Source organism: Trachemys scripta, chromosome 3, assembly GCF_013100865.1.
Source record: "Trachemys scripta elegans isolate TJP31775 chromosome 3, CAS_Tse_1.0, whole genome shotgun sequence".
Classification (NCBI taxonomy): domain Eukaryota; kingdom Metazoa; phylum Chordata; order Testudines; family Emydidae; genus Trachemys; species Trachemys scripta.
The window spans coordinates 57,179,710-57,206,596 of record NC_048300.1 but is presented as its reverse complement, the minus strand read 5'-3'; the positions used below and the strand labels follow the sequence as shown (position 1 = coordinate 57,206,596).

The window sequence follows — 26,887 nt, the reverse complement described above, 5'->3', positions numbered from 1 at the left end:
AAATAGCCATCTAAATAAACATGGATCAATAATTATTGTTACAGAAAACACGAGATTAAAGGAAGCTAAATGTAAGCTTAGAAAGAATAGTTAATTTCTAAAACTCAGTAAAAGTTCTCATCTCTGCCCACCCTAAGTATAGTGAGTTCAACCTTGCATTGCTATCTCTGCCAATGCAAGGACCAAGATTTGTAAGAAACAAGACAAACGTAGATGGCACTCCCACTGTTTTTTCTGGAACTGAGAACCAGTGAATCACTTCTATAACAGAAAAGTGGAGAACTAACTCTGAAATTCTTATTTCGAAGCTGGAGAAAACTTGACATATTTAAACTTCTAATACGCTAGTAAAAAAAAACCCCAATAATGGATTATAAAGAAATAATTAAAGCTTACAGCCAAGATTTAAAAATGAATAGTGAAAATTAGATTCCTAAGTCCTTACTTACATGTTTAAGTGCCCTAATTTTCAAAAGCGCTGAGCACTTAGCAGAGCCCACTGAAGTTACCGGAAGGTGCTGGATGCTCAGGACTTCTAATTTTTCGGATTATTTTACTGTGCAAGGGGCTATAAGAACCCTCACTTCTCTATGCTAGGAGTTTTGTATAGCACTAACTGTAGCATAGAAAAGTAAATTCTATTCTTGTAGTATTTATCTAACCGAACTTCTAAAGGATCAAACCTGTACACATGGCTTAAATGCAAAGTTTCAGCATTAACAGAAACCATAAAGAGACCCATTGTGTCTAAAAAAAATTAAATAAAAATGATAAGATGGTAATGGTAATGCCAAGGGAAAATATGTCTGCATTAAGATGTTTTTCTCAGCTAAAATGTCAGGATGCTTGTGGTACTAAATGTGGTGTACCATCTTCCTACTAGATTATGCCATTACTAATCAGGGAAGGCAGATGATGATATATACATGAGGATTACATTTAGAATTCTCTGATCTCAAGCCATCAATATGAAACAATAAAGTATCCACTGACACAAATCCCATCAATGTTCTTCTGTTTACCAGATGTTATTTTTTTCCTCCCTTTTTTCTTCTTCCTGACCATCTTTAATAAGAAAATTATTACTTATGGATGAAAACAAAATTAGAATAAAGAGAAATATAAAATAGACAAGCATTCACACATACTGACTTTGTGAACAGTAAAGAAGCAATAGCACATGGCAAGCAGTACATAGGCAACTGCAGCATGCTTGGGAAAGGTAAGGCAGAGAAAAGCATGGGTTTGAAAGTTAAATTACTTTAGCTACACAGGAAGTGCAGTGAGCACAATGAAACACGTCACAAGAAGTACTATGTGCTATTGTGGAAAGGAATTTTGGCAATGAAATATGGAAAGTAAACCAATCAGGCTGGAGTGTTTACTGGACATCATAGACTTGGCTGCCATTGATGTAGTAGCCATTTGGAAAACTCCAGTAGAAGCAACACTTGTAAAGCCATTTCATATTAATTCTAAACATTATTGTTCTGGCAGTTGGGCTCTCTTTGCAATTAACTTTTGTCTCAGTTTTTGTTAATGAAATCTTATGCAGTCAGGAACCTGCTACTGTCTATATTACACACACACAAGACTACTATGTTAAAAACATTAAGTTTACAAAGTCAAAGACTCAAAAGTTAGTAAATGTCAGAATTAAAGTTGCCTGTGCAAACTTCATACACAGAGAGGGCTGAATTAACTGTGATACATGCTTGAATTACTTGATCACATACTGTTTTTTTCACAAGAGCCCTGTTGCATTCAGGGCACAGGATGGACAGTGCTCACTTAATGAGCAGCTATTCAATATTTTATTTTCTACTAACTGTTCAATGTGTGGCATGTGCCTTACTTACTGCACACTATTCAAACCCTCCTCTGAAGATAGAATTATTAATTTTCTAACAGCTTATCTATTGTGCTAATTATAGTATCTGAACTCCCAGTCCCAATTTTCCTCTTTCCACATCCAACATCCCCTGTCTTACTTTTGACTCCCCTTCCCCTAATGCTCCTTGTCCCAATCTACTCCCTCTATTACCCCCACCCTGCACTTCCAGCTCTTGTCCCCTCTACATTCAAATCAGGCAGCTTCTTCCTTCACACTGCCTGGGCCCAGTAGAGGGTCACTGAGCACACAGGAAAAAACAGGCTCCCTGCTCCCCAGTTCAGGTTTCCAGATCTAGCAGGGCACCGCAGCAGCCCAGAGCTGCAATTGACGAGAAAGTCCTGCTGAGCCTTGGGCTGGAGCATGCTTAATGTGAGTGAAATCTTCAGGGCATTTAGCTGATAAAATCTAAGTGATCTCTACTGAGCATATGGAAACTGGCTTTCAAAGGCTTACAACTTGGCCACATGTGGGTGTATTTTCACAGAGATGAGATATCCCTGACACAAAGTCTGCCCTTCTGCCAAAATTTCAAGTCCCTGCCCCCAAAGCATGGGTGCACTAGAGCTGTACAAATAAAAGGGTCACAAAACAAAACAACATTTTTCCATAGCCGTGTTCTTCTCAGAATCAGCAACACAATTTTGGCTGAAATTTTCAAACAAACAAACAAACAAATTCAGCCTGTGGCAGATATCCTGAATGGAAAATTTCAGCCCTAAGATTTGGCAAAGTTATAAGCAACTGAAAACAGGGTCTTATAATCGGAAGTGTCACGCAACCTTCATAATAGGCTGTGAAAACAGCCCCTACTCAAATCCTCAAAAAGATTCAAACAAACAAAGGAGTTTGCTGTCCTCATATAAATGTCACATTGTAAAGAGACTCCCTGGAATGTACGTTTATTCTACACTGTAACCGAGAAGCAGAAATATTATCAGCAGAAAAGGAGAATATACCTTAAAGGTCAAATAGTAGATTCAAAAATATAATTCACTAACAGATTTGTCATTGGCTGATACTACTAAATCTAAATCTTACAGAATGGAATATTTCATTGTGTACTTACTATATTTGATCTGTGCTGAAAGTTTAGTTTGATTTTGATTTCTAATATATTTATGGTCTATGTCAGAGTTAAGCTAAGTCATCTTCAGGAGTGAATTCTCCATTGTACAGTAAGGTTATCAATGATAATTTTACAGAGTGAACAGTTCTCAGAGGTTTTAATTTCAAAAGCAAATAGTTAAAACTATGAGATGTTCATATATATGGTCTTCCTTTTGAGAATTAACCAGTCTTCATTCTGCACTAACAGAGAAGTGGCCCCACTGTAGAATAACAGTTTCAGACTCACTTCATCTCAGTGCTCTTAGCTCAAGCACAAAGTTCCTTAGTTTTACCAACCGTTTGACTGCATATTTGTCAGTGATCTGGCTCATATGGCATGGTAATGAGTCTTCCTTGGAAATAATGTACGGAACACTAGTCACTGCTGCTATGGACTTCACCATGAGATAATTTACAGTGACATAAAATAGACATTTTAAGTCAACTATTTGGCAACAACAAATAAGGGGATCTGAGATCAGAATCAGTCCCTATCAACATTATTTAATCATCATTAATGATAATTAATTTCAAAGTCACCATTCACAAGCCTTGTGAATTCATAAACTTCAATGGTCAGCTCATGTTACTCATAATATCTAATATTTATTTTTATTGATATTAGGTAGGATTATTCGAAGTGCTCAGCACTGGCCTATCTACTCCTATTGAAGTCAATGGTAAAAGCTCCATTGATTCCATGGGAGCTCTGTTAGCACATACTGAATATTACTGATCTATATAGTATATAAAGCCAGATGCCCCTTCATAGCTGGTAGTCAGTCACTTCTTCATAAGATAAGAAATCCCTATAATGAAATCCTTAGAACATAATGATAGCAAACTTTTTCCTAATATAGAGCACATCTTAACATAGACCTCTTCTGGACAATCTGCCCTTTCATTTGCTATTTCATTTCTCCACCCAGGGCTTCATCTTGCTCCCATTGAAGTCAATGGGGAAATTCCTATCAACTTCAATGGAGCAGGATGAAACCCTAAGTTCCCATCACCTAATATCTCTTGTGGCAATTGTAAGCAATTGCTTATATGAAAAAGTAATATTAGGAAAATGGTTAATGTATGCTTTACTGTCTTTCATGCAATACAGCAGGTGGAAGAATAGGAAAAGGCCACCATCAACTGACCAGCCAGAGCTCTATAAATCACTAACAAGAGCCCTGTAGGCTACTGGTGGTCTGTGGACCACAGTTTGGGGAACAATTGCCCTGGAGATGCACAAGGATTGTTATGAAAAGTATGGTTCCTTTTTAATGACTGTAGGAGTTTCCCATGCCATTATGAGCTTTTAAAAAGGTCAGTTTAATTGTAATTATTCTCAGACGGCAAAATAAAAACAACAGCAGCAGCAATTTTACAGCAAAAGCTGGAACTTGTATCTAAACATGACTGACTGGGATCATGAAATCCTCAACATATATGTGGCTGTAGCTTTTTACTAAAACAAAACAAAACAAAACAAAACAAAACAAAAAACACCACCACCCAAAAACCCTCTTACCAGTCTAGGATCAATTTCTTCATTAAGAACTGCCTCATTCTTAATAAGTGCAACTCGCTGTGCAAATCTGCATGTTGATATAGATTCCTGGAAGGAAAAAAACAACCCCTTTAGCATGAACTGATGTAAACGATTTTGCTAAATTCAACTCTGAGTGTTAACTATTTTAAGGAGGAATTTTTTTATTTATTTTACAGTACCAATCTCACACTCCTTGCACTTCAAATCTCTAAAAAAACCGAACTTCAGTGCAACTATTCTAACTATTAACATATTAACCTGCCTGATAAAACTCTCAAATAAAGGCATCCATATCCAACTCATCAACCCATTTTATCACCAATGCGCACAAAAAAGAGGTAGGATTTGCAGCAAAAAGTTAACAAATCCAGACTTTGGTGAACTAAGGGGAAAGCAAATTGCAAAGTCAAAGGACTTTCAAAGAGAAAGTATCCCCTATCCCCACACCACTCGCTGGATCTAGCCCTCTAAATAAAAGGGAACATCAGTAGAACAGAAAGCAGTTACAGGATAAACAACTTCTAATACATTCTGTGGCATTTTTCAAAAATAAATATTGAGGCAAATCCAAAGCATTTCCTTTCAAGACAGGTATCCTAAAAAATTTCCTATCACAATGATTTCATATTTAATTAATTATTAAATTACATATTATAGACTGGACTAGCAGCACCACCTATTATTGTTGTCCAACACTTCTTACTATAATTGATCCTATTTTAAGTTTTACATAACATTACCAAACTTTATTCATTTGGGTTGAAATTTTATTGTTGTACGTCTGCCTCAGACTAAATTTTTTTTGGAAAATTTGAGCCCAAATGAATAAAGTGTAGTATCTGGTAGACATTACAGCAAGAAAGTGAAAACTTTCACTGTACCATTATTAGCTGGCTCATTCTGGCTGATTCAGTGATTGGATCAAGTATTTCTAAACAGGAGCCTAAATTCCAATATGAAATTGACTTACCAGAGTACAAATTGGTGACTGGATGTACAAAATGGGTGACAACAGCACACAACACAGGTAATTGCATAGACAGAATTATGTAGTTTGCATGTGCAGCTACAAGTTATGCCTGCACAATTACCTGTTCGCAACTCTTAAGTGCATTAGAAATGTATCCGCTCTTGTGCTTCAGCTAGTAAAAGATCATCTTACTTCCCTTTTCCAGGTGTAGGTCTTTCCACTATACGTCTAAGAATAACTTGTTTTTTGTTCATTTTAAAATGTTCTGATTTTATGGAAGGTTAGGATTTAACTAGATTATAGCTCCTCCAGGCACAACCTGCAGAATACCTAGAACAGTGGTTCTCAATCCTCGGGCCGCATGCGGCCCAATTAGCACACAACTGGAGCCTGGTCCGGCCCTGGATCAGGGCTGCTGCACAGCCCCACACACTGGGGTCCAGGGTCAGGGCTGGGGCTGTTGCCCTGCCCCGCATGGCAGAGTCCTGAGATGGGGCTGGGGCTGCTGCATGGCGGGGTCTGGGGTCTCCACCCGGTCTCGCACAGCAGGATCCAGGGTCAGGGTTGGGGCTGCTGCCCGGCCCCCCACGGTGGGGTCCGGGATTGGGGCTGCCGCATAGTGGGGTCTGGGGTCGGGGCTGCCACACAGCCCCGCATGGTGGGGTGTGTGGTTCCTGACGCCCACCCCACGCCCCCACCACACAGCCCCGCGTGGTGGGGTGTGGGGTTCCTGACGCCCACCCCACGCCCCCACTCTGTAGAGGTATCTCTGGGCGGGGGAAGAAAGGGGCATTGGGCATAGGGGTCTGTGGGAGGGTTGGGGGAGCACTGTGGTTCTCAATCTGCAGCCCAGGTAACACATTGTTGGCCACATATGCAGCCCACAATGATAAATAGGTTGAGAATCACTGACCTAGAACATGTCTAAATTAAAAAAAAAGACAGGAAAGACAGGTAGATAAACCAACTTGATCCACAGAAAGGCCAACAAACCAAAACATGTGCACACACTCCTGCCAGCACCCCAATCAACCCACCCCTCCTATAACCCTCCCCCAATACACAAAGAGTGAAATCCTGGCCTCACTGAAGTCTATGGGAGTGCTGATATGGACTTCAGGGGGGCAGGACTGCACCAGCATTCCTTATCAACATGCCCTGGGGAAAATTCCTTGCCAAATCTTACTCACAATTCACACATTTCTTCATCATCAGGAAGCTGGTTTTAAGTGTTCACCTATTCATCACTAGGCATCACTTTTTCCCCTCATCTGAGGTTACTTAAAGAATAACACAATTCACAAAGGATATATTAGAGCCTGATTCTGAACCCAGCTAATTTAATACTGGTACATATCTTGTAAGATCTGTCAAGGGTACTATAATATTATAGACAGAGATTATATTCACCCACATAATTGATCAGAATTTGGCTTTGAAATCTGAAGTCAATTACACATAGATCCCTTATGTAGTGGACATACGTGATGATTTTAGTCTATCATTCTGCAATTTCCATTGACAGGATTGCACCTTAGAGGCATTGGCAAGATAGATTTTTAAAACTTCAGTGTGTCAGAAATTTAAGCATACACACATGAAAAACAAATATTAACAAATTCACAAGTTCAGAAAGGGATGACTTACATCTATGTTTCTTTTGTCTAAAGAGAGTGTTGCAATCATGGTGGTCATGCAGTTTCCTCCCAGGCTGTCTCTGAGCACCGAAGTCATCATAGAGTTCCTGTAGGGAATGTGAGATCGATGTTTCTCTGCTAGGGCAATTATTACCTAAAATAAGAGCAGCAATACATGAGAATTAAATCTGCACATGTATGTACCATATGCACAAGAAGAGGAAACGCCTACTCTGCAATCTGAGGCCCTGATGTGGCAAAGACTTATGCACATGTTTAACTTTAAGCACAAGTAGCTATTATTACTCATACACGCACGTATGTCTTAGCAGGGCAAACAAAAGTGGATTTCATTGTGTTCTAGTTTTGCTTTGCAATTTCTCAGCAAAAAGGAAACTGGGACACATGATAAACTTATAATCTTAGGATTCACTAATATGACAGCAACTTTCATGAAGAACTAAATTAAATTAATAGAAGGCAGGGCCGCCCAGAGGATTCAGGAGGCCTGGGGTCTTCGGCGGCGGGTCCCGGGGTGGAAGGACCCCCCCACCGCGGGTCTTCAGGGCACTTCAGCGGCGGGTCCCGGAGCTGAAGGACCCCCTGCCGCCAAACTGCCGCCGAAGACCCGGAGCAAAAGAAGCTCTGGGGGCCCGGGCCCCGCGAGAGTTTTCTGGGGCCCCCGGAGTGAGTGAAGGACCCTGCTCCAGGGGCCCCGAAAAACTCTCGTGAGGGCCCCTGCAGGGCCTGGGGCAAATTGCCCCACTTGCCCCTCCCTCTAGGCGGCCCTGATAGAAGGTATTTTCCTCTAGCCTACTACTAAGTTGAAATGTAGACATTGCCAAAGTAAAGGCTTCCTTTTCATAAAAAAAAAAAAAATACGATATTTTCAAAATCCCATTGTTCTCTTCATTGGGCTTGTTCGTGTATTTTTTGTAAACTCTCTTGAAACTTTGTGCATGTGAAAAAAACCCTCCAAGGCTAGATACTATTTAATGTACTGCTGAAAAGATATAAAATAAGACATAGTTCACTTTAAATACAGATACATAGCCAAAAAGGAAACGATACACCTACCATTCTTGATTCTCTTGTCAGATATTTACATTAAAAGATTTAATTATTACAAAGTAGCAAAGATTCCATGATGGTGTGTGGTGGAATAAAGGTTTTTATTGGTAAAAATTTGACATCGTTCTATCCCCACAAGTAGTGAAGCCAGGAGTCATTATGCAGAGGACAACACAAAATTGAATAAATACCATATGCCATCGCATATTTTGTTTATGACACATTTTAGAAAAAAAGTAATTTTAAAATTTTTGAGTGTTTATTTTTTTTATTAATTATTATTATTAATATTGTAACTATATTCTCTATTATCTCTCCCCAAGAAGCTCAGGTTCCTTATTACCATTAGTTTTATGGTAGCAGCCTTAGATGGGCAAATAAACGGTATTCATTTTAACACTTTCAAAAACTATCTTAAATTGCTTTTCTAGATGTTAATATTAAGTATCTTGCAATCTAATAGAAGCAAATCATTTTATTATTAATATGACAGAAGTTCCGAGAGCCCCCATTTTGTTAGGCAGTGGCTGCACATATACACATAATAACAAACAGTCCTTGCTGCAAACAGCTTATGCTCTGAACAGGCAAGTCAGGCAAAAGGTAAGGAAGGAAGTATTATCCCCATTTTATAGATGGGGAACCAAGGTTCGGAGAAATTAAATAGCTTGCTGAAGTTCACAGAGGAAGTCTGTGACAGAGCTGGTAACTGAACCCAATTCTCCTAACTCCAGTGTAATACTTTAACCACAAGATCATCCTTCTTCAGTGAGTTGTAAGAGACTTTTGAGTATAAATAGGACAATCTGGAGGGCAGAGAAATTAAGGGCTTATCTACAAAAACAATCAGTTTGCAGCAAGATGAGGTGTGGATCTATTCTGCACTAGTTTGCCAACTAAACTATCTGTGTGGACCCTGCTGATGCACATTAACAGTTTGTTAGTTTGCTTTGATCTAGTCCTCTTTGAAATGGGACTAGACCAAAATGAACTAATGATCAGTTAATACATGACAGCAAGGTTCATACGGACAGTTAGTGCATGGCAGGGTGGTGTGGGGTAGATTCACATCCCATCTTGTTGCAAACTAAATGTTCATGTAGACAAGCCCAATGACGTTTAGAAGGTCACACAAGATGTCTTTGGAAAAGCCAGGAACTGAACCCAGGTCTTTTAAGGTGCAGTCTTATGCATTAACCACAAAATCATCCTTGCCTTTACACCATTATAAAGAAGGCATTTCCATCTCTTCAGTAATAATGCAAATGTTTTAGTGCTCGTAGTTCACAAAGTAATAGACCTTCTTAAATGCCACTAATCCAGGATTGCAATTTGTCAGCTTGGATTACTGTAATTTAAGGGAGAACGTTTGCATATTTGAGGAGAAAGAAACATTTTGACACTTTTAATTTTTTTTTTTTTTTTTTTTTTAACATGCCAGCTGTCTAAAATATATTCTAAAGTGTGGAATATAAAATGTAGGCCTATATGATATAAACCAATGAGCAAAGAGCAGGTGAGAAATAATACAGGTTCAAAACAAGCCTCTGAACATGCAAAAACATAACTTTAGCCACATGAGCAGCTTTATTAAAGCCAGTAAGTACTTATATGCATAAAGTTGCTCACATGCGTAAGTGTGTGTGCAGAATCAGGGCCCAAAGGCAAAAATTAAGTCAATGTAAATTAAATCATGAACTTGAATGGGAACAGGATAAGGCCCTAAATACAGAGTTCATCATATGTATATTATCACTATAACGGTTTATAGAAATTATATGCTACTGATCATGTAAGATATCCCATATATTAAACTTCTTCTTTTCTACAGCCATGTTATAAATTAAAGAACCATATATTAATGAATATCCATCCTGGATCTTGGGTCAAAGTAATATGGAAATGGGAGGGCATTTCACATTTGGGGTAAAAGGAGGAGACATTTTTTACTTTTTTTTTCTTTAAATGGTGGCTGTTTGAAAACTGCTTATCAGTCTGGAATGTTAGTAATCTTGGTAGTGATGGATTAGAAGGAAGAGTACTTGTGGGACAGTTAAGGGTGCAAAATAAATGCCATTTCTTTGACTAGAAATAGTTTTAAGGGCAAATCCCCTCCCAACATAAATTGGCGTAGCTCCAATGTACACCATTAGATAATCTGTACACCTTAAATCCAACATTTTGGAATTCATTAGGTCTAGAAACATCTTTATGCCTTTGGAAAGGTGGAAATCCATTCTTATCAATGGTTTAAAGCATCTGTATCTAGTTTTGTGAGGTTGCAAAATACCAGACCTTGAAATCATGGGTCCCTGATGAACAATACATTTATTTAGATCATTTTAGATGTTTTAAAATTTTATTCTTTTTTTCTGTCACTGTGGTGTCTGCACCTGTTACCTAAGGAAAAATACTAAAATAGTATCTATAACAAATTTAAACTACAAAATTGTATAGAATATCTTTTCTATCAAATGTAGCCTAAACATAATATATTGTGGCATATAGTGGTGTTAAAGTTTTATTAATAAGAGTTTAGTGCCTTCAACATACTTAAGTAATGCAATCTTTGCAAACTCATGCCAATAAAACCTATTTATTATCATATACCATTATGTACTCTCTCAACATTAGATTTTAAATAGCGGTTGTTAGTTATATTCATCAAACCAGCCAACTCATTATATTTCATTATTTTATGTTGTAATACTGCATATGGCCTGGATCCTCAAAGGGGGTCCACTCTTGTGGATGTATCATTATTATTAATAATAGAAATATATATTATTATGGTGGCCTCTGATCAAGTTCAGGGCCCCATTGTGCTGAACACAATAAAAGAGAGAAGGAAGACATAGATCCTAGCTCAAAGAGTTTAAAAACTAAGAAGGGTGAAAAAAGGAAAAATTGTATACATGCACTTTTATATGCAAATACTTTACTTTTTTATTTTGTAACTGCTGGAATGAAGTAACTTAGATTAAAGTTTAGAAGAATTATGATGTATATACAATATTTGTGCAATATGCTGTCAAGGCACTTCCCTCCCCCTACAAAGTTTATTCTTATTTTAAACATCTTAGCAAGTACTGGCTTGCACTTTCATTATAAAGTGTCTTAATGGAAACTTCTCTCCAAAATACTGTCCAGATACTTGTACAGTAGCTCTTCTCCCAATTATTTTAATAAGCCTCATTATGCAATCAGCATAAGAACACTTCTTTATCATTCAGATTTTAAAAAATGATTTCTATGAAAAATATTATCTGCTTGGCTGAAGCATCTTCCATACCACGTAATTATTACCTTATGACTGCATACTTTGGGATTATACAGTATGGTAACCAACCACTTCAGTATGTCATGCCATATCCAAAATACCTTTACAAGCATAATTTAAAAAATTATATATTAATTTTACATTATTTTATTATATGAAACCTTTGGATGTGACATACATTGATTTGACTGCAAACTTAATTGTGAGTATGAGAATAAAGCTGAACTCTTTCAGGCTCATGCATTAGAACCATCAGTAAAAGCTTTTGCAGTCAGAATTCAGTCAGAATTTGAGCCTGCAATAAGATCTGTGTGTGCACTTATGTAGAGCTCATTGCAAAATCAGGGCTCTCGGGTCCAATTCTCATTGAACCTAATAGGAATCTTTGCACTACATTAAATGGGATTTAGATCAGTCCCTTAATAACCATTTCTATTAGTGATATATGATCCACAACAGAGTGCAGCTTGCCCTCCCAAAACTGTCTTTATTCTGCAGTGCTAGCAGAAGTAATAAAATAATAACAATGATAATCATATTTTGACCTTATATAGAAACTTCAATCTGAACATCTCAGAGTGCTTTCTATACATTAACAAATTTAGCCTCACAAAGGCTCATGTAAGATAGAAATGATGAGTAGGCAAAACTTATTTTTGTCAGAAAAATAAATAGATATTACTCTGAATACACACATGGAGCAGTTCAGTTGCCCTAGATGAAACCTGTTTTTGCATCGTCACTTATCTAATCATGACCATAATTAAAAGGTAGTTTTTCATCTTTAAGTCAAATTTAAACTGATATGGATTTAAAAAAAAAATCTGTTCTCAATTTTAGTGTTGTCTGCTGTCAAGCTTTGTACAAAGATGTCTCACCTGTAAGACAGCAGACAGAAAGACATATTAAGGTCTATTTAAAGTCCAGCCTGAGCGTTCCAAGGATCTGGGAGTGTGAGAAAGGACCTTAAACACCGCAGATTAGAGGAAAATGAAATAAATTGAGAGTTGGCACTTTTTCTCAAGATGCCTTAGATTTCCACATATTGTCTGATGAATATATACTGGCTCATGAATTTCCTTACTTATGAAAAAGCTTTCAGGTTCTCGACAGACTGTGTTTTCTGACTGGCTACCTGTGGTACTAAATCCATATTTAGAATGTACAGTAAATACACATATCTGATTGGTTTTTTTAGATCACATACAAATTCAATTTATACTACCAATAAGAATGTGATGGCTATACACTTTTAAAGGGATTTCTGCAATCCTTGGTTGGTTAGAATCAGTATATATTCACCTTGTGCCTTAACAGTAGAGCTAAGTAAACCCCAGAGTATAGTATTAAGATACACCGCTACCTCGATATAATGCGACCTGATATAACACGAATTCGGATATAACGCGGTAAAGCAGTGCTCTGGGGGGGCGGGGCTGCACACTCCAGTGGATCAAAGCAAGTTCAATATAACGCGGTTTCACCTATAACGTGGTAAGATTTTTTGGCTCCCAAGGACAGCGTTATATTGAGGTAGAGGAGTATCTTGAAAGGATGTATCTCTCCCTCTGTTCCTGAAAGTATTTCTAATGTATTTAAATAAAATAAATCATAAAACAGAATCCAGTGAATCTAGAGGAAGGATTTTGACTGCTCTGTATTTCATAATATCACAATTCCAAGCAGAGGAGGCCAGAATGCAGGAAGGTGGAAAAGAGCCAGTAGTATCAACAGCATCATTTTTACTAGCTAGCTACTTTAATGGCCTTCATGTGTGCCTCTCACTGCAAGTTAAACAGGGTATAAGACTTTTGTTTAAAAAAAATCCACTCCCTCCCCCCCCGCCACACACAATCTCCTCACTGGTTAGTGGAATAACTGGTTGATATTTCCCAGCTTCAGAAAAACAAAATAGCCTGTTTTCAAGAGGTTTTTTGTCACTTGACCGTTTTGCCAAATGCTGTATGCAGTGGGATAAGTCCCCATGCATTAAAGGGAAAAATCTCATGAGGTACAAAGTTATACAATATGCTCTGCTCATTTCTTCATTCTTTTTACCATTTGTCTCACTGAATGTCAGCCTCATGAGCCAAGATGTACCCTGTTATTGTGGCATATACATGTTTCAAATGAAACTTTTGGAAAAAGTACTGTATTCACTAGCAGAAATCCAAAACCAACAAAAGTTTGGCAAGAGGCGTAGTGTTTACTGGACTATGGAAACAATACTATGTATTAAAATTCAAAAAGAACTTCAGTCCTCTAGCAGGTGTGAGGGCTTGCATCTACAGTCAAATGGGCCTTTGAAAGACAATCCAAACTATAATTATTCCAACTTATTAACATAGCTACAACAAAACATATATACAGCAATAGTAATTTATTGATCAGTATGTTATTTTGCTGATTCTTTTACCCTTGGTGGGAGTTTTGGATTGTCCAAAGTGAATAAAAGGTAAAAACTCAGGGAGATGTAGAAATAGTATGTAACAATGGTTTACAAAAGAAGCATTAATTGAAATAGAAAAGGCTCCTGGAGGGTAACAACATGTTAAGATGAGAGGAAATGTCTATAAATGGAACCACTAGATCCTTATTTGGTGAGAGGAGAGTCTCTTTCAAAACACTATTGTTCTGGGGAACATAAGACAATTATGTAAGTTTGCTGGAAGGAGGGAACAAGGGGAGGAAGAAGAAAGGTACCTGTGACATACTGTACCTCAAAATAGTATCCTGTAACCCCCATATTCACCACTTGTATATAGTTATGATATTTTGTTCAAAGAATGCCTTGTAAGGTATTATATGAAAGGTCATGATTTGCTGAAACTCATTGTTTTGTCAAAATATGTATATCATCATTGTATATGGAGTTATGAGATTTTGCTATATGGTTGTTATTGAAATATTTTGAGAGTTTGGGAGATGCCCACAACTGGCTCTCCAGTGGCAACAAAGGAGTAACCCGCACCCAGATGGGTGTTAAGAGACCATCACCAGTCATTAACCAGCCGGGGCATTGTAAACAAGAGATTTAAAATTCAATAAGAGACAGTTGCTTGAGCTCCACACAATGGGGACTGCTTAACTCCGTGACTTAGCAAGGCCTCAGGACATGTGATACTTGTCTTCATGTTTGAGCCAGTATTTTTACAGGCACATGAGCGGAGGGTATAAAATAAGGGACAGTGGCATCATGAGATCACCCCTCTCTCCTCTCCCACTTATTCTGAAGGCAACAAGAACGTTTGGGAAGAAAAAGACTTTGAACTGGGGAGATTTGTCCCAGAATGAGAAAGGAATTCAGCCTGTGTACTAAGAATTGTCAGCTTGTGAGAAAAGCTGCTTGATTCAAATTTTACTTGGTCTGAAAAAATTTAGGATTTACAATGTTTACTTTTTATTTCTTAGGTAACTATTCCTGACCTCTATGCCTACCACTTATAGTCACTTGAAATCTATTTTTCTGTGGCTAATAAATTTATTTTAATATTTAATCTTAACCAGTAAATTTGTCCTGAGTGCTTGGGAGATCTGATCAGATTACTAAAGCTGGTGCGTGTCCACTATCCTTTGATGAAATGGCAAACCCATTAATAAGCTTGCATTGTTAAAGAGGAGGTCTTGAGCTGTGCAAGATGGTATATTTCTGGGGTGCAAGGCTGCGCCTGAGGGGAGTTTGTTGAGGTCTCCCTGTGCATAGTTCATGGGAGGCTGAGAGAGCATGCATGTAACTTTGGGTGTGCCTTCACATGTTAGAGCAAAGCCTGAAGGGGCTGCTTGTCGCTAGCAGAGCAGAGTGAGAGGTACCCTGATCCAGAGAGTAAAAGGGGACACAATGGACTCACAGTCCAGGTTATATCCCAGAAGTCTGTCATAGGACCATTGAATGTCAAGAAGCTGCATCATAATGGATGTCATCAGCCCTTCCCCCAGCCTGTTGAGACCCTGACATTTACCATCACATCATTTTCCTGAAAGAGATCCTGACCAAATCAGTCGAGAAAAGGAAATCAGATGACAGCACCATTTCAACAGGATCAGCTGAATCACGAGTGATAGCTAGGATGTGAACCAAAGGTTCTTATTATTACTCCTCTCCCTAATTTGCAGGTTTCCATCACCACCTAATTCCTTTCTGTCTCTCTTTTTTAACTTCTATCAAATAAAAACTCAGTTAGGCCAGCTAGGATGAAACTACCCTTGAACTCATTTGCTATAACCAACAAGGGATGCTAAAAACAATGCCTGAGTAACCTGGCAAAAGTCTATCCAGACTCAGAGTGGCTAATAAACCAAATGCCATGCCTGTAATTTTCCAGCAACTATGTTGCTAGTAAAAAAAAAAAAAAAAAAAAGACAGATACAGAATCTACATCTTCTCTCCTCTGCTATTCTTTTCTTCCTTCCTGTGAGTCTGTCTTTTTTAAGACAAAACAACAGTATTGAACTTCAGCCACTCAAAAAATATCACCTATTTCCCAACAAAGGCTTGTAATATCATCTGAAAAAGTATCAAGCACTGCATTTTCCCCTTAAAAGAGTCTCTATAGCAAAAGAAAATACAAATAAATTATATAGGGTTTAGCATTGTTAGCACGGATACATTTTGTAGTCTTACTTTTAATGTAAATGTAAAGTGGGGGGGAAGGATTTGAAAATTTTGAATTTGAATAAGAAGTTAACAACCTGAAAAGGTTGAGAAACACTGCAATAATACATGGTCCTGAAACTAAATGAGATAGGTATCAAGATTTCAAAAGCAACATACATGACTAAAAATAAATAAATAAGTAAAAGACAGAGTTTCACACTCTGCTAATTTTACCTGTTCCAAGTAGTGTAATGACAGATTGATATATTTGGCCTCTGTCAGGAGTTGGCCTCCAACTCCAGTCTTTGCAACACGCTCTGAACCAGCCAGGTCTACTAAGTGCAGCTTGGAGCGTCGGATGGTTGCAGATCCTGGTTCCTTGCTTGAGATGTGAATGGTGAAGATGCAGTGGGAACGAGTTGAGGCTTGATTCATTGGAGTCTGTGAAGAAAAGGTTACTAAATCTTTTACTAAAAAACATTGCAAAAAATAACTGCTATAACACCAGGACCGACTAAACCAGATTTATTTAGCTTATAAATCACTACACTGAGATCACTGCAAAGAAAGGCCCAGATTACACACACACACACATACACACACACACACACCAGCTCCCCTTGGTAAACTGTTAACACACATGAAAATTCCCACTGAAGTCACTGGGACTACTTATGCAAGTGGCTGCTCACCAATGGAAGTAAGATGCTCACAATCTGGTGTAAAATTTGGATAGTTATAACACGGATTATTATATTAGAACAAATATGTGAAGCATTTACTTTAGTACCAAGATAATTTTCATTAATAGTTTCATTAGCCATGATCTACAGTTAGCACATTCTAATTGAGAGAGAAAGAGGACTATGATTATACAATCACTTGGAAGGCTAATGATCCTAATTAACACATCTTGGAGGCCACAATAACCACAGATGATCTTACTTTTAAATGCTTCGGAATGTAAAACTCTCCAAAGCTTCACAGAATACCCCCTTTAATTTGGTTCTTTAGTATCCAATTTCTGAATCGGAGATTAAAGGAACTAACACTTAGAAATGGAGTACTAACAGTTCTAGTAGAGGCAGAAGGTAAGAGGTTAGCCCTCACCATGAATGTGGGTAGGGTGTGTCACATTATAATGGAAAACAATTTCTACCAATGATACAGTTAATTTGTGAAAAGACGGGTCCATGACTAAGCAAATCTGTATGTTTTCAATATACATGGAGCTGATGAATATGAGCAAGAAGAAAAATTACAGACTAAAGAAATGTTGAAAAATATCAGCCTTTAACTACACTTCATATAATCTTGTGGTACTATGAACTATGATCAGCAGGGCTAGAAAACTTGGAATACATTCCCTCTTTACTACTGTACTTAAGCATCCCATTTTGTATAGTATGGTTTGTTATGTTCTCTTATTTTATAAACTATGTTTGCTTATGAAGCACATTGTGTTGTGCAGGATGTCTTCAGTATTGATTTTTAAAGTGTGTGGAGATGGAGAAAAGGCAGATCAAGTTCTATATACTTTTTTTAAATCTGTAATAGAAGAAAGGATAATAAGAGTTTTCATTTTAATTAATTCATCTGATGGCTGTAAAGTCATATGGGGTAGAAAGTGTAGTTTTCTACAAATATGAATTTTTAAAGCACTGGGGAATGAGTATTATGACTTAATTAATACACAGAACTATAGAACCAGTTCAATTTCCTGACAACACGATAACTCAGACACTGCTTGACACAGAAACTTGGCTGTGTTTTCCAGTGCAATTACCACAACTAGCCCATTTGTGACATGCTCGATTTCAGTAAGGCATTCGATATGGTTCCACATGGGGAATTATTAGCTAAATTGGAAAAGATGGGGATCAATATGAAAATTGAAAGGTGGATAAGGAACTGGCTAAAGGGCAGACTACAATGAGTCGTACTGAAAGGTGAACTGTCAGGCTGGAGGGAGGTTACTAGTGGAGTTCCTCAGGGATCGGTTTTGGGACCAATCTTATTTAATCTTTTTATTACTGACCTTGGCACAAAAAGTGGAAATGTGCTAATAAAGTTTGCGGATGACACAAAGCTGGGAGGTATTGCCAATACAGAGAAGGACCGGGATATCATACAGGAAGATCTGGATGACCTCGTAAACTGGAGTAATAGTAATAGGATGAAATTTAATAGTGAAAAGTGCAAGGTCATGCATTTAGGGATTAATAACAAGAATTATTGTTATAAGCTGGGGACACATCAGTTGGAAGTAACAGAGGAGGAGAAGGACCTTGGGAGTATTGGTTGATCACAGGATGACTATGAGCCGCCAATGTGATATGGCCGTGAAAAAAGCTAATGCTGTCTTGGGATATATCAGGCGAGGTATTTCGAGTAGAGATAAGGAGCTGTTAGTACCGTTATACAAGGCACTGGTGAGACCTCATCTGGAATGCTGTGTGCAGTTCTGGTCTCCCATGTTTAAGAAGGATGAATTCAAACTGGCACAGGTACAGAGAAGGGCTACTAGGATGATCCAAGGAATGGAAAACCTGTCTTATGAAAGGCGACTCAAAGAGCTTGGCTTGTTTAGCCTAACCAAAAGAAGGCTGAGGAGAGATATGATTGCTCTCTATAAATATATCAGAGGGATAAATACCAGGGAGGGAGAGGAATTAGTTAAGCTCAGTACCAATGTGGACACAAGAACAAATGGATATAAACTGACCATCAGGAAGTTTAGACTTGAAATTAGACGAAGGTTTCTAACCATCAGAGGGGTGAAGTTCTGGAACAGCCTTCCAAGGGGAGTAGTGGGGCCAAAAGACCTATCTGGCTTCAAGACTAAGCTTGATAAGCTTATGGAGGGGGTGGTATAATGAGATTGGTCTTTGACTATTAGTGGTAAATATGCCCAATGGCTTGTGATGGGATGTTAGATGGGGTGGGATCTGAGTTACTACAGAGAATTCTTTCCTGGGTGTCTGACTGGTGAGTCTTGCCCACATGCTAAGGGTTTAGCTGATCGCCATATTTGGGGTCGGGAAGGAATTTTCCTCCAGGGCAGATTGGCAGAGGCCCTGGTGGTTTTTCGTCTTCCTCTGTAGCATGGGGCACGGGTCACTTGCTGGAAGATTCTCTGCACCTTGAAGTCTTTAAACCGTGATTTGAGGACTTCAATGGCTCAGACACAGGTTTGATACAGGAGTGGGTGGGTGAGATTCTGTAGCCTGCGTTGTGCAGGAGGTCAGATTAGATGATCATAATGGTCCCTTCTGACCTTAAAGTCTATGATTCTGGCTAGGTACTTACCACTGAAGCTTGAAAAAAGGTGTTTCTATAAACATTACCCATCGAACGGTTATATTTTCAATACTCTTAGTTACCAAAAGTGTCGGACCTGGCAGATTCAGACAGGACTATAATTTGGACAAATCATTTCACAAAGGATGCAACTTCATAACTTAATATTTCGTATGGCGGTTGTAATCATTCCCCAACTACTGGCACACTGACATGCGGAAATGTATGGCCTGATTTCCAGAGGAGCTGACCTCTGACTTCAGTGCAGTTACAGCTGCTCAGTACCTCTGAAAATCATGACAGAAAACCTTATAACTAGAAATTTGACTATTGCTTACCCTCCCAAATGGTAAGATACCACTATTTGATCTGTTTGTTTTCTTACTGTATATTCACTAATATCCTTTTACATCTAAAAACACCTTCAAAGCTATTACAAAGAGTAAGACTCACAAAGTCATTGTCAAGAAGTATTATTATCTCCAATTTATAGAATGTTAGTGAGACTAAAGTTCTGATATTTAAATAGGCTTTCATTTGGTGTCACCTGCAAATAATTATAGGTGCAACTAAGTGCACATTGGCATATAACTATCTGATTTGTAGGCATAATAAGGTAGTTAAACATAAAATTGCCTTTATTTGAGCTTGCAAGCTAAATCCACTCTCAATTATTTGTGACTGTGAAAAGGGAGGCCAAAACATTCCTGTGCTTTAATCCCTGGACTATGCTTCCTGTCTTTGTTACAACTGGACGTTTATATTAAGGATTTAAAAAAAAAATCAAGGCAATTGTCTTTTGTGTATTGTTAAATTAACTGTAACAGAGTGGCAGTATTCTCCTTTGGTCCCACCTTTTAACAGGTGTTGACCCTGCTAGGAGATTTTAAATGAGTCTTGCTTGTTGCCAGTGTAGCTTGTTCACTCCACTGAGGACAAGGAGAGTGCGCGTGGCTCTGAACAGAGAGACAATCTAGGCTGAATGCTCCTGTAAGTGGAACCATAGAAGCAGCCAGGTCTTGCAAAAAGGCTTAGGCTGGATTTTGTTTTATTTTGAGTTACTTAGGCCCAGATCCACAAAGGGACTTAGGTGTCTAAAGCACAGATTTCTGCCTCAGGCAGATGTCTGGACACTATATAATGCCTAAACCCCAGATGATAGTCAGACCAGGGGCAGATAGGCAATGTCCTACCTATCTTGCCTGCGGTGCCCAATCAGGAGGTGTGCTCAAAGCGTGCCTAACTCCACACAAAAGTAGGAGGGGGAAGACAAAACCTTCTTTATAACCTTTAGCCCAGTGATTAGGGAACTCACCCAGGATGTGAGCGACCCTATCAATTCCCCTCTCTGCCTGATGTGGAGCAAAGATTTTAATTCAGGAAGTGTGGGGAGCTGAATTGAATGAGTTCCCTAACCACTGGGCTAAAGATTAGAAAGAAAATCACCACCTCCACCACTAACTGTGTTTTATGTGGGGCCCATTCTGTTAGGGAGCCTCTGAGAACCCTTATCAGATTGGGACTTTGGGATCCGCAGGCAAGAGAGGTGGAGAATGCCTAGTCTGAGGCTTATGCTTGTGTTTAGGTGCCTGGATAACAGGACCGAGCAAACTGTGTGCATGTTCATCGACAGATTTTTTGGCACATTGGAGGCTTAGATACCCAGGGGTTTTAAGTGCCTGCATGATTAAGCAGCAGCTGAATGGGGGATTTGAGGATCTAAGTTTGGGGATTAGGCACCTAAAATGGCAGTTGATATTCAAAAAGATCAGAAAAAAAGTCACAGTAGTTTATACAAGCAATATCTAAAGGAAACAATACTTAAAAATGATTTATCTCAGTTGATGCAGTAACTTATTTGGGTATTAAAGAGTGGGAATGGTGCGCAAATATTGTACCAGGGGGTTTTCACAGCAGAGATCACGTCTGTACAGCACCTGGCACCATGGGGCTCCACTCATGACTGGGGCCTCTGGCCACTCCTGGGATGCAAATATTTAAAATGAATTAAAATGTAATAATGTATTTCTTTGTCATCTGGAGCTTCATTACAGTAGCTGTTTTTCAACACACAGAAAAACATATTTTTACTTAATTCAACTTAATAAAGTCCAGTGGTGTTAACGTGTTATAAACACTTAAACAGATGGACATATAATCTCAATCATTTTTCTAAAAGGTGTGACTACAATGTGAAAAGTGAATGTTAAATTGCACCTTCTTTACTTCACCAATTCTGTTTTTATGAAAACTGACGAGTCAGATTCATTTATTTCAGTGAAAAAAGTATAATTTTACTACTCACAGATCTGGGAGTGAAGTGGATATTTTTCTGGCTCATACATTATCAACAGAACTATTAAGTAAGTTTCATTTGAGGGGCCACCACTAGAACCCCATTGTTTTCAAATTATATTCTCAATAACACCTGTTTACTCCATTGAAGGCAACAGGGTTACAGAGGTATAACTAAGGGCATAATTTCAAGAGTATAGGATAACACAGGTATAGCTAGGGCAGAATTTGGCCTACAGAGTCCCTATTGTTGATGGTAATGCAAAAGCCACAAAGAAAAGAGCTTGACTTTCCATATCCCAGGCAGAATCTGTGGAGCTGGCAGTCAGAACTCCCCTCACAGTCTACTTACATATAAAGTGAGCAAATCTGATCTGGAAATCATGGACACTATAAATGTGGAAACACCAAATGCCATTTTTACAAAGTAACTTTTCAGAGTAGAATGATGTTTTAACCAATACCGTCACTTTATAATCTGATTATATTTCTACTTTGCAGTTCATATATATTCAGCTAAAGTGTTCCTACATACTGAAAGCTCCAGCAGAGCTAGTGTAGGAAGTGTAAGCCAATAAAAATTTAAACTGTTAAATGGGATGTGATTATGGAATGGTAATTGCAACCATAATCCCCCTCCTCCTCTTCACTCTCCTACTTGTACCACACACATAGATGCAGGGCACAAAGCAAGAGAAACAAAAATGTACTTGTCAACAACACCAGCCAAACAATAAGGCCCCTGTTCCTTTTTTTTTTGCATCTTACATACGAAACTTCACTGAGCATTCAGCGTGCAGCTGTTATGACAACTTGAAATGAAAAAAAAAATATTTTAGACGGGGTCTCAATGCCTACTACAAAGATTCTGCTGGTGGCTTTCAAAGTTGGTCTTGGTTTTGTTGGCAACACTCCTTCCATATGTCTATGAAGTCATTCTTTCAGATTAACTTAATGTGAAGGAGGGTAAAATATGGGAGGTGCCTGGCTCAAAGCAGATGGTTGCTATTGTGAAAGCTATATATAGAATAATAGATGAGCTACATGACTTGCAAAGAAACAATTCCTTCCAGGAATTCTGTGACGACATAAGCCACAAAAGCGGATCTCAAGTCCTCTATGATGTCATGTGAAAATACAAAGGAATTAATTGCAGGTCAAATGCTGATATCCAGCTGTGGCACTGTAGTGTACGGATCCAATAATGTTTATATCTTGTAAAAACATTTTTTAGTAATGCATCAGCTTCTGGTCTGATGTTAGAAAATGGATACAAGAAATATTTCAGACACACATCCCCCCAAATTCCTACTACTATAGTGGTAGGAAAAATGTCCAACATTGTTTAAATTAAAACAAACCTGTTTAGAATTTTTGTGACTGCAACCACTAAGTGTATTTCATCATTATGGTTGCCGGAACAAATACCATCTATAGAAATGTGGTTGACCAGAATAAAAGAATTAGAAGAAATGGAATGATGTATTGCCTGTATTAAATTAACAGAACTATTTGAGAAAAGATGGGCTATATGCAATGAATGGGTAAACAGAAATTTATTGATGTAATGTTTATACCATTCTGTATACATACTGAAGTGTTTCCCAAACTTTTGAATAATGAGTCCCCTTTCAGGAAATCAATTGTGTCCCTCTGCAAAACCACCATGTGTTGTTAAAGGCTTACCCACCTTAATTTATACATCTGCCATCTACCCCTCCACACCAGCTAGTCGTTTGTGCCCTCTCGCCCTGAAGGAGCACTCCACACTTTGGGAAATGGTGACCTACTATAACTTGTCACTTACTCAACAAAATACATGTTTAAAGGGAATTAAGATTAATTAAATATGACATTCCCCACAATGTAAATCCCCCAAAGCAAGAAAAGGTCTAGTCAGAGTATGATTAAAAGGTGTCCCATAGTACGTATGTAGCATATTCACATTGCCCATGACAGACTCTACATCTTCACAAAACACTTCCTTCTACTTCCAACTTAATTTCCTTCACAGTGTAATGCAAAAGAGTTGGTCACTTACCTTATAGTAACTATGGTTCTTCAAGATGTGCTGTCCATCTATAGTCCACTATTAGTGCACATGCGCCCCATGTGCTTGAGATTGGAATCTTCTAGCCAGTGATGTTCCTTGGGGCTGTGCCTATGCACTAAGTGTCCTTGTGTCCCTCATCAAGGTCATGAAGGGTGGTGCTGCATCAACCACCACTTAGTTCCTTAGTTCCATTTAGAATCCAGGTGTTACAGGACCCCATAGTAGTACGGAACAAGGCCAGCTCATGGAATATATATGGACAACACATCTCAAAGAACCACAGTTGCTATCAGGTAAGTAACTGTTTCTTCTTCTTCAACTGTTTGTGCAAATATATTCCACCCTCGATGACTCACAAGCAGTGACCTAATGTAAGGAAGTAGGTGCTCAGAGTCTACTTAAAGATTGAAGTACAGCTCTGTCAAAAGAGGCATCAGATATAAGGACTTACCCCAGATAATAGTGTCTCATGAATGTATAGACTGCATATTTCTGAGAAGGGCATGTTTCTCAACAAAGGTGCAGAAACTAACTAAGTCCTAGTGGAGTGGGTCCTAATCTGCACTGAAGGATCTAAAGTAGCTAGAATGTAACAAGTCTTGATGCAGCTAAACACCCATTTTGGAAGCCTGTGGGTAGAAATAGCTTGGCTCTTTGATCTGTCTGCAAACTAAACAAAGAGTTTTGAGGAGACTCTAAATGGTTTGGTCTTACGTAGACAGAATGATAATGCACGAAGGACATCCACGGTATGTAACCTAGACTCCCCTTGGTTAGAATACGGTTCCAGGAAGAAAACTGGTAAATGAAACTTTTTATTCAAATGATAGCTGAGGCAAGAATTTGGTATTAGGAAGTAATTGGAATAAAAACATTTTCCTGTGTATTGCAATGGAACTTGTTCTACAGCTCTGAGAGAAAGAAGTGAGTCCAATTCATGGTATCACACTTTTTCATGAGAGGGATGGGGAAGAGGAATGAAGTACAGAATAATTGAGCGTATCCTACTGAGATTACTTCTAGAACCCAGTGGTCTGATGTTATCAGGTTCCATGACTCCCTCCACTCCCCAAAAATAAAAGAAGCTCTCACCTCTCCCATTAATATGACTATCTCAAGATAGTTGCAGCATGGTATGAATATGATGTAAAAGCAAAAGGTCACCCCTCCAACCCTTGCTTCCTTGGTGGTTCCAAGTCTCTTTGGTGGAAAAAGGCACTCAGTGTCTGTCTGTCTCTGTCTAGTAAAAGATGTAGTCTTCCTTAACTTTCATCTAGGAGCTGGTGTATATACTCCAAGAAAATGAAGGGTGGCTAGGGAGTCCTTCAATGAATTAAGAGCCTCATCTGTCTTTGCACTAAAGAGATCTGGGCCCAAAAAAGGGAAGTTCCTCCATCATCGTCTGCACACTCCTCCCTCACCTGAACATTGGAGCCAAGATGCTCTCCTCAGGACAATGGAACTTGCCAGGGATGGGATCCGGTCTCAGGGGCATCTAGCATTGCCTGGGGAGATATTCTTGCTATCATTTGTCCCTCAGAAACCAAAGATTTAAATTTCTCCCTGTTCTCTTGCAGGAGTTTATTGATAAACTCTGAAAACTCATGGTTGTTCAGAAAAAGCCTGGTAGTTAATAATTTGAGATTGCGGGCTGGCTGGTGCTTAATTCTGCTGAATAAATCAAGATACATTTCCTCTTGTCTTTCACCATCATTTTTGGCTGTTTTGTGTTACTTTCAGTAGCCACTGCCACTAACAGAAAGTCACGTACTGAATGAGTATATAGATACTTAGAGTTGGTGGATGGTACATGGAACCTCTTATACACCTTCTCAGAAATCAGTGTCACTGTCATTGGAGTCTGCCAGAAAAAACGAGGCTTTGTTAGAGCTAGCAAAACTTAAGAGTAAAGCCAGACAACTAGGTATGATGGTGTGGAGTACTGTCGAAGAGCCTTTTGGATCACCTCCGCCATGATTTCTAGAGAATCAGCTATAGGTCTGTGCACGTCTGGAACTCTTGTGATCTTCCAAGTGATATGGTGTAGATGGAGCCACTGCCTTGTCTAGGGACGATGATGAGATAGCAGCCTGCATGATCTGTTCTTCTGTTTGAGGTTGCTCCTCGTTAGATAATTCCTTAGGTTGTTCAAACTGATGGATTGCAACCTGAGACTCCCTAGCCTTCTGGGAGGATGCACAGGAGGGTGAGTCTTCATCCTAGAAGGTGGCACAGATGTTGTTTGTCTTGTGTGGGGCAAACCCCATGGGTTCCACTAGGACCATGGCTACATGCTACATGTAAGGAAGGGGGACGAGAGGGTACCAGAACATCTTCCTATCTCTGTATCCCATAGATGAATTAGGTCTGTAAGATGCCTGTGATGCCTTTTTAGAGGTCCTTGTGGAATATACAAGTGATCCCTCTTTGCTTTGTTAGGAATGAGATGAAGATAAAGAGCACTTTTCCTCTAATGGAGATGCTATCCTAATAGGAGTACTTAGAATCAATCATAGAATCATAGAATATGAAGGTTGGAAGGGACCTCAGGAGGTCATCTAGTCCAACCCCCTGCTCAAAGCAGGACCAATCCCCAGACAGATTTTTGTCCCAGATCCCTAAATGACCCCCTCAAGAATTGAACTCACAACCCTGGGTTTAGCAGGCCAATACTCAACCCACTAAGCTATCCCTCCCCCCGCAACCACCTTCTGGCAACAAAAATTGCTACACGACCCCAGGAGGGGGGAACCAAAGCCTGAGCCTGCCTGAGCCCTGCCATGCTGGGTGGGAGGGCCAAAGTCAAAGCCCCACTGCCCAGGGTGGGGAGGAGCCAACGTCCAAGGGCTTCAGTCCCAGGGCAGGGGGCCTGTAATCTGAGCCCTACTGCTCAAGATTGAAGCCCACAGGCTTTGGCCCCAGACAGTGGGGCTTGGGTTTTGGCTTTGGCCCCTGGCCCCAGCAAGTCTAATGCCAGCCCTGGTGACTCCAGTAAAATGGGGTTGCAACCCACTTTGGGGTCCCAATTCACAGTTTGAGAACTGCTGGAGTAGGGGGGAATACATGGCACCATTAAATTAGCTTTGACCGGCATCTAACAGGGACTTGGCACTGCAGCAGCAGTAGGCAATGTTGTAGAAATG

The 26,887-nt window shown here is 39.1% G+C and overlaps 1 protein-coding gene across 4 annotated transcripts in view; it reads right to left on the bottom strand.

Annotated features, from left to right (window-relative positions):
• Positions 1-26,887, bottom strand: part of KIF6 (kinesin family member 6) — a 270,556-nt gene that overhangs the window by 181,573 nt on the left and 62,096 nt on the right. For all 4 annotated transcript variants that reach the window (XM_034764803.1, XM_034764804.1, XM_034764805.1 and 1 more), the window contains exons 7-9: positions 16,331-16,537; positions 7,162-7,305; positions 4,524-4,610 (exon numbers count right to left, since the gene is read on the bottom strand). In XM_034764803.1, the coding sequence (XP_034620694.1) occupies positions 4,524-4,610; positions 7,162-7,305; positions 16,331-16,537 (438 nt within the window). The remainder of the gene's footprint in view (positions 1-4,523; positions 4,611-7,161; positions 7,306-16,330; positions 16,538-26,887) is intronic.